At 35.4% G+C, this 16,345-nt stretch overlaps 1 protein-coding gene across 1 annotated transcript in view; it reads left to right on the top strand.

Moving 5' to 3' along the window:
• Positions 1-8,326: 8,326 nt before the first annotated feature.
• Positions 8,327-16,345, top strand: part of FUS9 (Ubiquitin-conjugating enzyme family protein) — a 56,443-nt gene continuing 48,424 nt past the window's right edge. Inside the window, exon 1 of the mRNA XM_089797959.1 lies at positions 8,327-8,518. Coding sequence (XP_089654085.1) covers positions 8,347-8,518 — 172 coding nt within the window. The 5' untranslated portion in view covers positions 8,327-8,346. The remainder of the gene's footprint in view (positions 8,519-16,345) is intronic.

Genomic DNA, 16,345 nt, shown 5'->3' with positions numbered 1-16,345 from the left:
GGCAGATGGGAAAAGATTCTCCAAATTGGCCCAAAATTCATCCCGGGCCATCGATCTATCAGATTGAGATGGTCATTATTATTATTATATTATTTAAATATTATATGGTTATAAATTATAATTATATTATATGGTTATGATTATTATTATATCATATCGTTATGAATATAATTATATTATATCATATGGTTATGATTATTATTATATCATATCGTTATGAATATAATTATATTATATCATATGGTTATGATTATATCATATGGTTGTAATTATATTATATTATAGTATAGTATAAATAATTATATTATATGTATATGATATGGTTATAATTATAGTTTAAAAATATAATTGCAAATGCTCTATTTTTATTCATATTTATTATTTAGTTTCAAAATTAAAATATAATATAGTTATAATATCTATAAATTATTAAAATTTAACATATATTGAAAATTGTGATAATTGTTTATAAACTATTCTTCATCATTTAAAAGATTTCATAATGAAAAAAAAAGTTAGGAATAGGTCATAAGATAGGTATGAAATAAAAATTTGACACATAAACTATCAAAATTATATTTAACTTTGTTAAGGTTATAATTTATTAATTTTTAGTTTTTCTTAGAGCTCCATTTGTTAACTTTTAACTAATGGGATTAAAAGAAAATAGTTAATTATTAACAGTTCACTATTTTTAACTAAGTCGCAGACTAAGAGTAACATTTCAACAGTGCATAATTTGAGAAACAAGATGCCAAAAACAAAGTTACAAAGTCATAGACTGAGAAGAACAATGATTTGAGAAGCCAAAAACTATTGTTTTCATTGATAATATTTTAGACTATACAATGTACATAATACTGATTCATAGCTTACATATTCAAAATAGCTAATTAAATCACTAATTAGCTTGGTTTTACTATTTCGTAATTTACAAAAAAGGCAGGGCCTAATCCAAAGAAAAATACAAATATCTTGAAAACATTTTTTTGGCAAACTTTTGCCCTAATCAAAATATTTTTTTGCCCTAAAAGGCCAAGGGAATAGGGAACCAGGTAACCAAGAAGGCTGGAAGCATGAGCAGGCTGAGGGGCCAAGGGATTGAAGCCTTTAATCAAAAAGGTCTTCAATTCCATCTGTGAGGAATCTATTGGAGAAGACGATGTCACTGAACTCGTCCAGCCATGTGAAGTCCATCTCACCAATGTCATCGTCCAACAACAACCATTTCCATAGAAAATCCCTTCCGAGTTGCGCCCACTTTTGATGGCGAGTCAGTTGTCGTTCATTCATGTCGAGCAAGAAAGGATGCTTATGTATAATGCACCCTATGCCTTCCTCCCAGTACTTGTCTGCTACATTTGCAAAAGGGATGCCAATACCTGGCCTTGGTACTTGCTTGGCCAATACAATAATTTTGATATCATCTTCTATAAATGTTTCCTTAAAAACATTACACAGAAGCATCAACATGTCTACTTGCCTGCCTCCAAGGTCGAGAAGAGACGCGAGGAAGCGGGAGGTAATATCCATAGACCCATGGTACCTCTTATCATTTATCAAGAATTCATGGGCGAGTACCATGCATATAGCATGGTGGATAAAAGGACTTTGGCTATCTACTTTTCAAACCATGGCAAGGACATCATTAAGAATTTTGCCCAGAAAGGGCTTTTGTAGAGCCATATTAGTGCATTTCAAGAGAATTGGCGTATCCATGACTATGATTCAAGAAACTGAAAACTCTGCAAAGTGCAACTACAAATCAAATTCAAATTGAAGAAATTAGAATATGAGAAATGATATTGAAAGAGAAATTGAAGAGCCTATTTAATGGCAAACTACAGTTGCATCTAATTCTTTGGCATTCATGATCTTCCATATCTTATTTTTTTGTATTCCTATTAATTTTCAAGTGTATGAAACACCGAAATGTGCTGACATTAATGTCAGTCAGTCAATAGTGCCTGACATGATTAATGATTTCCATGCAAACTTTTCCACGTGTCTCCATTATGGAGAATTATGTGCGACTCCAAGTCTTTTCAAGCGAGTGGCCCCAAGATGCATCTACTATCGTTGATCTCTAACTAAGCAATGGTCAATAAAACTATTGTATTTACTATTAACGTAACAAAAGTGATGATAGCCAACTTGGTAATTATGACACTGACATAACGATGTTAAGACATTATTAATAACACACCTAAGGCAGTACACAAGTTGAAACTTGAAAGTGACTACTCAGTAGTCAGTACAGTCACTAGCCAATACATGTGCAAAATTCACTTTCAGTTTAAACAATTTTTCAGTTTACCATTGAAGATTAGCCAAGACCATTTTTATTCATTTTCCTACAAAACAAGTAATTCGCCTCTGACATTATTAATTCATTTTTGGCAAGGGAAAAAATACCCATCATTTATATATCCGTCAGTGAAAAAACATTAATTCGCCACATTTAAAATGATTTTTGCTAGGGCAAGAAAAAAATACCAACATATAATATTTTATTTCCCTATATGGAACAAAAAAATTGCCTTCGATATTAAAATTTTCTTGCCCACAAGATGTTGGATTCGCCAACATTTTAGGCTTTTTTTTCGAGAGGGGTTTCTTAAAGTTATCCCTGTACTTGATCCTTCCTGATCGAATGTATATTTGTAGCTCAACAAGGATATTCAGCTTATCCTTCCAACTCATTTCCTCTAAGCATCATTAAATCTTCTATTTTTGTTCCACACATTCAATCCTCAACTTGACCTTATATTTATATTTTACAAATTGTCAAGTCGACTTGAATACAACTTAGAATAATTAATATTCATCTCTTCAGTTAGCTAGAATCAACAAATATTTCAATTTGAACTCAATATGCCAAAACAAGAAAATGCTTTGTTAGCTGACCCTGCTCGGTAGACACTAACTCAAAAATGATTTTCTTGTGTTAACCAAGTGAACTCGGTTAACCCTGCATATTCACAAAGTTCCTTTGGTAACCAAGTGAGCTTGGTTAACATTGGTTCCATCCTGTATTTCCTTTAGCTAAGTGAGCTCGGTTAACACTCAACTTCTACAAAATTTCATTTGACGACCAAGTGAACTCAGTGGACACTGTCATTTGAACTAGGAAAACTCTAGAATGCTCGACAGACACATGAAACTATCTTCATCACCCGAGTGAGACCATGGTGATGTGTCATGTGTGTGTTCCATGATGAGTTTGATAATATGTTTTATTGTGCTTTCTAGTTCTTCTATAGAACTAAGGTGAATGGTGTTTTTTCTTGATGTAACCTTTGAGTCTTTGAACAATTATCTTTGGATTGCTTTTCTGTTTCTTGTTTAGGATTGAGGTGGTTATTGTGATTTTTTTTGGGTGATGTCATGTGATGTCATGGGTTGGTATATGTGTACTTGATTTTGGATCAGTCTTGTTAGGATGATTGTATTGATGAAATTTGTGATTTTGTTCAATGATATTTCAATGCTTGCCAATTGCTTGTTTAAGAACCGATGTGTTATTTTATGATCTTATGAGATTTTCTTCTTTTACTGAGCTTAGGGTAGGCTATCTGTACTTCATGTTCGGAAGTGGCTTGCAATGGAGGCCAGAGCCCTAAAGAGGCTTCTATTATAGGTTGTTTTAATAAGTGATAACATTTCATTAAATGGATTTAAAATAAATTAATAAGATACAATGCCACATAAAGTCACTAGGGGCCGAAGTTGTGAGAGACTACCAGGGTAATCTTAGAGTTGACTTGTTAGTATGCCTTGTCTGTACGAAATGATACTAATGCCACATAGAGACACTAGGGGAGCAAAGTCCAAAGAGGCTACCAAGGTAACCTTAAAGTTGTCTCATGTGATGACACTTGCTCGCTTACATAGTAGATTTCCTGCATGTCTTTGTTGTCTCTGGGTTTAAATGTTCTTGTGTCTTGGTAACCTTTGTGATAGTTTGCTTTCAAGTGTTTCCTTGACCTAGATGTTGGTTATGACTTTTGTTTTTATATCCATATGAGACTTGAATTTATCTCCTTAATGCGGTGGGAGTGGTCCATTTAGATTCCATGAGGTTGGGTGGTAGTACATTTTTCTTACACCATTGAGATTCGACAACTGGACACCATTGATGGATGTACTTGTGCAGATGTACCTTTCTTTCTGATCTTATATTTCTGTTTGATGGTTATATCATGTTATATTGTACTTGATTTATCATAGATCTTATGAGATGATGTATTTTATATATGTTATATATTCTTTGAGCTTTTCATACCCCGTGACTTGTACAGTGGATGATTATGCATTCTGGTTATGCCAAGTGGTAGCTTATGTAATTGTATATTTATTTAAATGGATTCATACTTGTGATTATTCCATGATGTGGATTTTGGTTATGTGTTAGATTTAGTATTAAATAAAATTAAATATGATTCAATGTCATGGGACCCTTAGGAGATGTAATATGTTTTGATGGTTGTATGTATGTGAGTTATTGCTTCCACTATATTGTATCTATTGTAATTTTTTATCTTTAAAAAAAATGGTTTGACAAACTTAGAGAAACTTTAGGTTAATTTATTTTGGGTTCCCTGGTGGGGTGTTACATGGGTACTTGCTTAACATTTTCATCATTTCAGTTTGGTTCCCAAGCTAAAAAATTAACTAAGAATCCATTATAAAAGCAATTATAAATTCAAATTAATCCATTCTTGATTTCCTCCCATTTTTCTTTTACATACCTATCACTTATAATTAGTATTTCAAAAAATAAATTATGGTTAGATAACATCTCCATAGGAGGAGATGGTTCTTTATTAGTGATGCCTTTCTTTCCATCTATTCTTTTATGTGGAGGAATGCATACTTTCAGGCTTTCAGTCTTAATAATGGAAACCCTAATTTCCTTTCCTGGTAACACTTGTTATTGGTTTTGACCTAATGGGATATGATTTGCTTCTGCGATTTTGAACGGCTTGGGTATCTTTTGAGTGTTGTCTCCATCTAGCTTAACTATGGGTGGGATTCAATCTATGTTCCTAGCTTGTTTCTTTGCATATCGTGTTTTCCCGAAGAAATTCTCTTGTCTATTGATGAGTTCTTCTGCCTCTATTTTGTTGTTTATTGTTTTGTGATGTGACTGCCTTCTCCTATTCCTTCTCGATTTTACTTGTTGCCAGCCATCTTCTTCCTTGGAGGTCAAGTTTAGGTTTCTTTGCATTGTGATGATCTCCCTATCTCTTGCTTCATGTAATTTGACTATGGTGTTGAAGGCGTCTCCTTTCTGAGCATTATCTCCCTTTTTTTTTTGATAGTATTGTGAATTTGTTGATGATCGGAAGGCAGAGGTGTGTTTTCCATTCTTTTTGGTTTCCTTCTGTGAGATATGAAGAGTTCTAAATAAATTTTTTGTTGATGTCTCATTATCAGGTTCGAGTCTTTTGTTTGCATATATTGATTTTTTGGAGTAGTCTACTTTTTTTTCGCATATTTTGCATATTTTTCTTTTGTCGCCATTTTTTGCATATATAAGTATTTGGATGTTTTACTACTTTTCATATTTATAATTTATTATAAGTTTATAAAATAATTTTATATTTCTAAATTATTAATTTGTAAGAAATTCATAAGCTAAAAAATTAAGGTAAAAGTTAAGATAATAAATTATATATAATAAAAATCATTTTATAAGAAAAAATAATCACAATTTCTCAATTTTATTTATATTTATAATTTAATATAAATTTATAAAATGATTTTATATTAATAAATTATCAATCAGATATTCATAAGGTAAAAAAATTAATGATTAGATGTTAAAATTTATAGCAATCACCAGTTAGTACCAAGCCTCTGCTATAGTTCTGGCATAAAATAATAATAATAATAGAAGTAGGCAGAGTCAAACTTAAACCGTATTTTTAAATATAAAACGAGCTTAATGAGTTTTAATTTAACTAAATAGTTTTGTGAAGCAGAACCACGTGCACAACAACAATATGATTTCTTCATATGTGTTGAGGAACTCCAAAACTATTTGGTGGAAAGTGTTTATCCAGACACAAATTATAATTAGTTCTTCGATAATCATTTTTCTAACATTTTAAGTTTTTTATGTCTATAGAATCTACTTTCATGTTTTGAATATTCATTTTGCTACTCTAATCTCATAATGAATCACCTTCCAATTTATGCAATTATTTTTATCATATACTCTTATTAAAAACCTTTTCACCTTTGAAAAAACTATGTTAATTTGATAATAATTGTCATGAATCAATTTACCTGATTGAAATTCCCTCACGTGCAACAAATTCTTCTCCCCTTCCAAAATACTCCACTCTTTAACTTTCAATCAAAGGTAAATACAAGATTTTAAGCTAGGAATCTATAATCTTTCTCATAATTCTCTCTATCTGCACCAAAATGGGAGCTTTGGAAGAGGTCGTGGATATCCACTTTAGGTTAAAGGATCTGACAAGACAATGGTAAATTGAAAATGCCTAATATGAGCTTTCTTAATGCACTCCCAAGTAGACATTTATCATTTAAAAAGTATAGTTTGTGTAAACTCAAAGTCATTGCTTTGAAATATATGTTTAACTTAATATTTGAGATTCTTTTGATAATTATGATTATTAGGCATAAATGAAAATACAAATAATTTAGGTGTTATGTTTACTATATGTACATTTTTGGAGCCAAATTTAATTATTTAATTTAGCTTATAAAAATCATATTTTAAGTTTAGATTTTCTCTTGTTTAGAATGCATTTTTATTTCTTTATGCATATGATTATCTTTGTTCTATTTGTTTTATTGATAATTCATATGTATTGTGATAACTAGTCTTGGAAATAATAAAGTTGTATTAGATTATAAGTGAGAGCAAGTTTGAAACAAATAATGATACGAACAATAAATGTGTGATATAAAAGTGTCAAATAATGTGGTTAAAAAAATCCCACTTCTTTAATTTGTCACTAATCAAGAAATATGTTTTTTGAACATATTAAACCATCACAACAATTTTTCAATAAACTTAAATTTAAATTTATTTATTTTATAAGATTTAATGACAACGACTTAAAAAATTTATAAGGATAATTGAAATAATAATTTCTAATATCTTTTAACAAATTTAAAATTGGTAAAGAATATCCATTTGTATGAAAAATTTAAATAAAATTGTTAGATGTGCTTAAACATTATTTTTTTCATCTATTTAATATTCCTTAACACACGTTTAAATAATATTTTATTTTTTCCACAATAATTTAAGATTATTCTAAAATTATTTAGTATTTTATGATAATTCTATAAAATTGATTTACTATAATTTGTATTATTTCTTTTTGGATCATGGAGTCAAATACATTAATTTATTACAATTTTTTGTTTGATTATATTTTTAGTGTTTTTATGCTACTTGGTGTTGTGTAGTCATGCTTTCCAACTAGCAACCAAACTATATATAAATTCTAAAATGACTTTGTGTCTCAGAGTATTCAAAATCTTAAATATATTTGTAAAGTAGTGAGAACAAATTATACAAAGAGGATTACTATATTAATATGGAATGTTTGAGTTGCAAAATGCATTAAATACGTTCAATGGTTGACAAACTAGAGCTACAATCTTCTAAAATGTATTATTATATTAGTATTGAATGTTTGAGTTGCAAAATGAATTAAATAGGTCCAATGGTTGACAAATCAGAGCTACAATCTTCTAAAATGTGTTAGAAGAGTTTCATCATATTTGATCAAAACAGAAGCAAAACATGGTCATTTTTCATTCAGCTTGTGTACTAGTTTTCTGTCATTTTTCCCAACAATGTCAATACTAATGGTTTGAATGGTATAACTTCGGAAAATACTATTTGCATGTCTTTCAATTGAATGAGGAGCTATATAGTTTGCATACAAAGAACTTGTGGCCTCAACCAATCTTCATTTACAAAGATAATATAACTGGTTTGCATCTAATGACTCTCAATGTAGAGATCTTGAATGGAGAGAACATGAACTTGACTTTGTACCTACTTCTATTGAAGAAAGAGCCTCATCCAAACTCAACAAGGCTTTCTAGTTTTCCTTCAATGTGTGTCAAGTTATGATCTTAGTTTCTCTTATATCTATTCTAATTATGTTTGCAATTACAACATTTCCTAATGCGTTGAAATTAATTGAAATGGTACAAATCACCCTTCCACAATATTATATTCTTATGAATATTACTTCTATAATTACATATTGCTTCTTCCGGAGATTAGTGCTAGTATTATAATATACATCTAGCCTACCCCCGTATGATTATCGCAGTGTGTAAACGAGGATGAGCACGGTGGGCGGAGGAGGCAGCCCGTGGGCGATGAGGGCGTCGGTGTCAGCTTCGGGGAGGCGAATACAAAAAGACTTGGCTGAGCTCAACGATCTTCCCCTCTGCTCCGCCGGCCCCAAAGGCGACAATCTGTATCAGTGGACTTCTACAATTCTGGGCCCTCAAGGTAATTCAGCAACTTATTTGCATGCATGCGCAGTTGAATTCGCCTTAATTTGTCAGCCATGCTAATCTTTTACACACAAAAACACCTCCCCCCTTCCCAGAAGTGACTCGATTCCCAACTGATCCTCTACTTAACAGAAGCGCTTAATCATATTTTTAAACAACTTCACGATGCCCGTTTCTAATAATTACCATCTGCTGTTAAAAGTAAGAATCACTAACATGAGATTGATGCCCATGCAAGAAAGCCTTTCAGACTGGTTTCTCGATCCTCATGTTAAACAATTTATTGTTGACAAACCCCCTGTACGGCACTTTAGTGCTGTGCCGGAGACGCATGAAGCATTTATTATTGCAATGTCTGCCCATTTGATCAAACACCAATCATTAGGTCCAAGCCAAGAAGGCAAAACATACGTCTTTAATTCTAAGATTTTCTCAAATTTCACTTCTACATTCGCGAGAATTTTTTAGATCAGCGCAGAGGGTGATCAGCTGCTGGCTTTAGTCACGATTTACTCCTCTTTATTATCACATAAATGAGTAACATAAAAGATAAGGACTTTGTCTTGCCATTCTGACACATATATGTCACAAGAACTGATACCTATCTCCATGAAATGCCTATGGATCAAATATCTTCATTTGTAATTTGCTAATTTCTTATCTTGGACTTTGGGAAATCAGTCCTTCCATAGATACGCCTTTACTCTATCACTATGTGGTATTGCTTTCTCTTTTCTCCTTATCAGCTTTCCCCTTATAGGTTTCAGTATGCTTTTCAATATTCCTTTTCACTCTTTTTCCCCTCATTTAACTGGATATTAGAAGATCCCTTAGACGGCACAGGTTTTAGTACGCTTTTCAATATCCCTTCCCACTTTCAAATAAATCTTCTATTCCCCCGACTGACTGTACATAAGAAAATCCATGAGCTATTCTTCATCAGCTCAAACATGAAATTAATAATGCAAAATCCTCAACTCCATGATGCCTCTTGGAGAGTACCCCGTTAACCATCATGAAATGGGATTATTCAGTTTGCAGTGAACTGAATTGTTTAGGGCATAGCAGCAAAAATCTTTTGGGGAGACAATCGGCAACCCAAAAGATTAAGAGAAAAAAATGGATTTTCCAAAAATATAGAAAAAAACAAAAAATTAAGAAGAGAAAAACCTGCAGTTTTTTAAAATTAATGGAAATTGATAAAAATGAGGATTTAGCCCATGTCTGTGGAATACAGATTCTTTCATTTGTGTTCATATTGTTGATTAGATTGCATCGCACAGTGCACACTACATGGCTCATAAATGGTATATAGATACTAAAGAGTTAAAAAATAAAATAAAATTACAAACTACTTTGTACAATGTTATGATATTGGTATCAGGGTTCAACTGTTAGTTTTACTCATGTTGTATGAACAACAGTTCATAAGAACCCATCTTTCATGAGAATGAACAGACTACTCAGCACTTATTGAATTGAGGTGATGCTCATGGAGATCAAGCATTGGGTCTTTTCAAGAGGTCACCCTTCCGAGAATAGCTCTAGATCAAACACACTTATGTAGTTTCCTCTATTGTTAAGCCCACTTGTACCCCATTACAAAATCTTCAGCAAGTGTTGTGCCTTATGAACCATTCATTTTAGAGCCGTGTTAGCTTATCTGTTAGCTTATCTATTGACGTGGAAGATATCTCCAACTTATCAATTAAGTGCAAAGTTTTCAACAAATTGGACACTATGAATGACTTGTTGATATGAATTTTGTTCCTCTACAATATGCAAAATCAAATACTCGATGTTTCAAGGTGAATCTTTTCTTGATATAAGGTCATCTCTCATTTAAGCTTGCAATTTAAGATCATGAAATGACCTTGAGGTTCCTTCTTAATTGTGGACTTCACTTAGTTTTATGATGTGATATGTTGGTATCACAAAGGGACTTACATATGCATTCAATGGATATGAACTCTTGCATCTCCAATGATTTGGCTTCACAAAATGTGCAATGAAAGTACAATTTTGACTTCCAACTTCCACTTCAACTTAAACTTAACTTATGCTACTTCAACTCCTAAGTAGAAATGAAAGGAAAGATGGATGAACTTGGACTCTACTAGATGCAGCCTAATCAGTGACTCTACCCACCTTGTGCAAGCTTCTAAGGAACACTCGAATGGTTTTCAATTCAATAACCCCTCATTAATCCCATCAAATTGATGCAAATTAAAGATTATCTATCAATTGAAGTTAAGTGCTTTCAATCATCAACTTACCAGACACTACACTCCTCCTGTCAACAAGAGGCTAGTGGCTTGGATTTGTCAAGTCAATCAAGTTAATGTCCACACTCACTTTCATTCAATTAAACTACTTCAACATGAACAGAAATCTAATTCAACTAAAAGATTGAGGAAACCATGCAACACTTCAAAGCAATATTAAGTAATTCACCATGAAGAACCTGCAATGAACTATCCATTGCTTTGAAAGCATTATAGAAACAATTTGATCAAGCCTCTTTCCTTAGCTAACCTACTCTAATTTCCTAAACTAATGCTAATGAATTACAAATGAGAAGGCCTTGCCTTTTATAGATGTTCCAATAAAATGAAGGGCCAAAATCTATTGCAGATGAAGGGCTAGGATTGATCTCTAGAAACTGTAATTAGGGTTGCCAAATTTACAACCAATTACATGAGGGCACCAAATCATGGGCCAATAAGAAAATTACAAAGTTTTTGATAGCCAATCAGAAAATAAGACACTTGACATGATTTGATTGATTGTGCTTGAATCTAGAATTTTCTAATTGGAGAAGACAACTAAGTGCCACCTCACCATCCTTATCCTACAGATCTCTTTAATCATTTCTTTGAAGTCTTAGCTTGTGGAATGCATCTATTAAAATTGCAAATATTCGTTGCTCGATTGTTAGAAAGTAAATCTTAACATGTCAAACTTTGATTAACTCTTTTAAAACTTTTGGCTCTTGAAAGATGATTGTGATGGCCCATCTTCTCAAATTGCTTGATCTTCAAATCTTCCCCATCCTCTAAACTTTTTCTCATAGCTTGGCTTGAATTGATGGCTTAAACTTGTACGCTTGATCTTTCTTTCAATTCTTCTTGGGGATGTTATCATGTGGTTGGATTTATTACAATAATAGATAAGACGTCTATTATTAGTTAATGGTTATCTTGTAAATATCTTTAGCTTTAGTTTGCTTGCGTTTTTTGCTTTCTCTAGAATAGAATGTTTCTATTCTTTACGATCGTTTCCTAAGGAAACATCGTCTCTTCCTTTTGTATAAATTGACCTTTCAGTCTCTGTTATTAATAAGCAAGTATTTACCAATTACCTCGTAATATGGTATCAGAGCTAAATACTTAAATTTTTTCGGAAAAATTTATAATTTCTTCTTGAAATTATTTGTTTAAATTTTTCCAAAATTATTTCAGCTAATTTCTCCAAAACCCACCTAGGGTTTTTCTGCTTGGAGAAATTCCCGAATTACGGGTCTGCAAATCGCGTGGAAATCGTGGCCATTTTTTGAAGACTCGCGTTCTTGGGGTGAAAATCTGCATGTTTCTGTATCAAATCTTCATGCTCTTAGCCGTCTCAGTCTGTCATCGTGCTCTGGGAAGCAGATTCGACCATTTTTCATCAAGAAATCTGAAGTTTTTTCAAGCTTTTTTCAGCTAGGGCCGTTTTTTTTTGAAACCCTAATTTTTGGGGTCAAAAAAAAAATTTGTTTGCAGATTCTTGGGGGGTTTTTCGAGAGCTCAACTGGGTTGTTGTCCGTTTTTTCTGGGTGCCTCGATTTTTGAGCCAGCGGATTCAAAAAATGACAGCAGATTCCTTTTGGGTTTTTCGAGCTCTCTTCTGGATCATTCTCTAATTCTTCTGGGTCTTCCGTATTTTTGCCTCAAAGAACGTGCCTTCACAGATTTTCACAGTTTTTCATTGAAAAACATGCCATGGCATCTCTGACAAATATTCTGCTCTCGAGCATAATTCCAAATTCAATGGTCACAATTATGGTACCTGGAAGCAACGCATCATTGCAATCTTCGAATATTGAAACACTGATCAACTTGTTCTGGGTGTTAAGCAGCGTCTGACTTCTCCGGGTCCTGATCAAGATACATGGGATTTGAACAATCGAGAGGCAGTAATGCTTCTCAAACTCTCCGTAGCTGATGACCAGCTTTCTCAGATTCCATCCGACAAGACAGCGGCCGAAATTTGGACACATCTAAAAGGTCTTCATGAGACTTCCGACAAGAGCAGAGCCTTCTTTCTGAAAAACACTCTGTTTTCTATTGTCATGGATGAGTGCACCTCGCTCCAGGCACACCTGAATCAGATTCAGGAAATCCGTGATCAGTTACTTGCCATCGGTCGCAAGATGGAGGAAGAGGATATTGTGGTAATCACTCTTCGGAGTTTACCAAATTCCTATGAGCATTTTATCGAGACTCTCAACATCACATCTACTGGTGTTGATCTAAAGTTTACTGATCTTTGCACCCTGCTACTTCAACAAGATCGGTGGAAACAACAGTTCGGTAGCAGCTCCAGTTCCACCTCCACTGAGAAAGCCTTTGCTGCGAAATCCTTTCAAAAGGATAAAGGCAAGTTTCAGCAACCATCTCAGCAGAAGTCTTCTGCTCCAGCATCCGATGGTACCAAAAAGAAGAACATTCAATGCAACTATTGCCACAAGTATGGTCACATGAAGGTTGCATGTCGGAAACGCTTAGCTGCCCAGTCTAAGCAATCAGGTTCGCAACCCAAAGCGAACAGTGCAGAGCACACTGAGCAGGTGGAATCTGCCTTTTACGCCTTCATGGCTAAAAGACCCGCAGATCATGTACAGTCATCTGCCTGGTACATTGATTCAGGTGCCTCTCGACATTTCACTCACCGCAGAGACTGGTTTACTGACTACCAGCCTTATTCAGATTCTGTTATCTTTGGTGGTGGAGAAGAGTACACGGTTGTTGGTAAAGGCAACATTCAAATTCAGTCTATTGGGAGGAAGCTCATATTCCTTGATGTGTACTACGTTCCAGGGATGGAACTAGATCTACTCTTGGTCAGTCAGTTGCTGCGACATTCTCCACACTTGGCAGTCACCTTCAGTTCACATCAGTGCACCATCACTGATCGGGCGACTAAGTCTACTGTTGCAGTTGGTCTTGAGGATCATGGTCTTTTCAGACTTACTGATTCTGGTGATTCTCAGGACTTAGCTATGGCTGCTCGGCGATCTTCCATCAACACACTTTGGCATCAGCGATATGGGCACTTAAATGTGCATTATCTCTCACAACTTGCTCGGGATGAGCTTGTTCTTGGTTTGCCAGAGATTCAAACCCAACACCTTGGAGTTTGTGACGCATGTCAGGATGGGAAGCAACATCGCACACCTTTCCCCAGTGGCGATTCTTGGCGAGCTTCTCAAGTACTTCAGCTTGTTCATGCTGATATCTGCGGCCCTATGGCCACTCCTTCTGTTCTTGGGTACAAGTATTTTCTGTTGTTTGTAGATGATTTCAGTAGAAAAATGTGGGTTTATTTCCTTAAAAAGAAATTCGATGCATTTATTGTATTTCAGAAGTTTAAACCCTTAGTTGAAAAAGAGTCTGGGAAATCTATTATTACTCTTAGATCAGACAATGGGGGGGAATTTTGTTCTAATGTTTTCTCCAGCTTCTTGGATACACATGGCATCCAACGCCAGTTCACCACACCCCACACGCCACAACAGAACAGTGTAGTTGAACGTCGAAACAAGACAATCACTGAGATGGCTCGTTCCATGCTCGAACACAGACATGTTCCGAAGTGTTTTTGGGCAGAAGCAGTTAACACTGCAGTTTATCTGTTGAACCGGTCACCCACAGTGGCGGTCAAAGGTAAAACTCTGGAAGAGGCCTGGTCAGGTCGCAAGCCCAGAATCAGTCACCTGAAGGTTTTTGGCTCTCTTGCTTTTGTTTGGATCCCTGATGCTTCACGCACCAAGTTGGATGCCAAGAGTCAGAAACTGATGCTTGCTGGATATAGCAGTCTTTACAAAGCCTACCGCCTTATTGATGTTGAGACATCTCGTCTCATATACAGCCGCGATGTAGTCTTTGATGAGCAGCGAGGACCATTCATGCCTGTTTCTCCTGTTCCTGATCCAGCAGACCAGCCTATGCAGGTTCATGATTTGGGAGTTTCGCTTCCATTAGGTCCACCTGATGGGAGGGCTCCAGTAGCTCCTACAGCTCCAGTCCTGCCAGTGATACCTGTACAGCCACCTCCGGCTTCTCTTGCAGGATCACCTCGTTTTGAAGATGCTTCACCTGAGTTTGATCCAGATTCTTCTGATCAGGATCCTGCTGATCAAGCATCTCCTAGTACTACTGTTGGTCATTCTCCTCTCCGACCTAAGTGGTGGGCTAAGACACTTGCTGATCTTCATGATGATGAGCTCATTGATGGGAGAACTACTCGGAAAAAGAGCAAAACTATAGATTCTGTTAACTTTGCTCTTATGGCCAACATTCACAGTGTGTTTGAACCTCAAACATATTCCAAGGCTAAAGGAATTCTAGAGTGGAAACAGGCCATGCAATCTGAACACCAGAGCCTGCTGAAGAACAACACTTGGGTCCTTTCTGATCTTCCCCCAGGGAAGAAACCCATTAGTTGCAAATGGGTCTACAAAATCAAATACAAATCAGATGGTACTTTGGATAAGTACAAAGCTCGTTTAGTGGCAAAGGGCTTTTCTCAGCGTCAGGGCATTGATTATGAGGAGACCTTTGCTCCTACTGCAAAGATGAGCACCATTAGATTAGTCTTAGCCATGGCAGCACAGTTTGGCTAGAAGGTCCATCAAATGGACGTAAAGAGTGCTTTCCTGAATGGTGATCTCCATGAAGAGGTCTACATGACGCAGCCTCCTGGTTTCAAGGTTGCTGGTAAAGACCATCAGGTTCTCAGATTGGTAAAAGCTCTCTATGGTTTGAAGCAGGCCCCTCGGGCATGGTACATCAAGATTGATACGTACCTCAGTGATCAAGGCTTCAAGAGGAGTTCTTCAGACTCAAATCTGTACATCAAGACTACTGACAGTGACATCATCCTTCTGGTTATCTATGTGGATGATCTGATCATCACTGGCAGTTCGACATCTTTGATTCAGGGAATCAAACAACACTTATGCCAGTCTTTTGATATGACTGACCTTGGGCTCATGCATTATTGCTTAGGTGTTGAAGTTTGGCAACAGTCTTCTGGTATATTCATCTCTCAGTCCAAATATGCTAGAGCCTTGTTAGACAAATTCCGAATGCAGGATTGCAAACCTGCATCTACACCTATGGAGAAAGGTCTCAAGTTATCAGCCAAGTCTGATTCTCCTTCCGTTGATGATACTACGTATAGGCAACTAGTAGGCAGCCTCATCTACCTATCTGCTACTAGGCCTGATATCAGCTTCGCAGTCAGCTATATTTCACGCTTTATGACAGCTCCTAAGGCTGATCATTGGATGGCAGCAAAGCGTGTGCTTCGTTATGTGAAGGGCACTTCTGATTATGGACTTCTGTATTCTCGGAGTTCTAATCCTAAACTCAGTGGGTTCACAGATTCAGATTGGGCAGGCTCTGTTGATGATAAAAAGTCAACATCTGGATATGTGTTCAGTTTGGGATCCGGTGCAGTCACATGGACCAGCAAGAAGCAGCAGGCAGTTTCTCTCTCTTCTACAGAGGCTGAATATAGAGGGACTGTTAAGGCAAGATGTGAAGCTGTCTGGCTTCGT

This window comes from Cupressus sempervirens, chromosome 8 (assembly GCF_028749045.1).
Source record: "Cupressus sempervirens isolate cs-2001-9-10 chromosome 8, ASM2874904v1, whole genome shotgun sequence".
In the NCBI taxonomy this organism is placed as follows: domain Eukaryota; kingdom Viridiplantae; phylum Streptophyta; class Pinopsida; order Cupressales; family Cupressaceae; genus Cupressus; species Cupressus sempervirens.
Note: the sequence above shows the minus strand (reverse complement) of the source record. Positions and strands in the feature narration are given on the sequence as shown.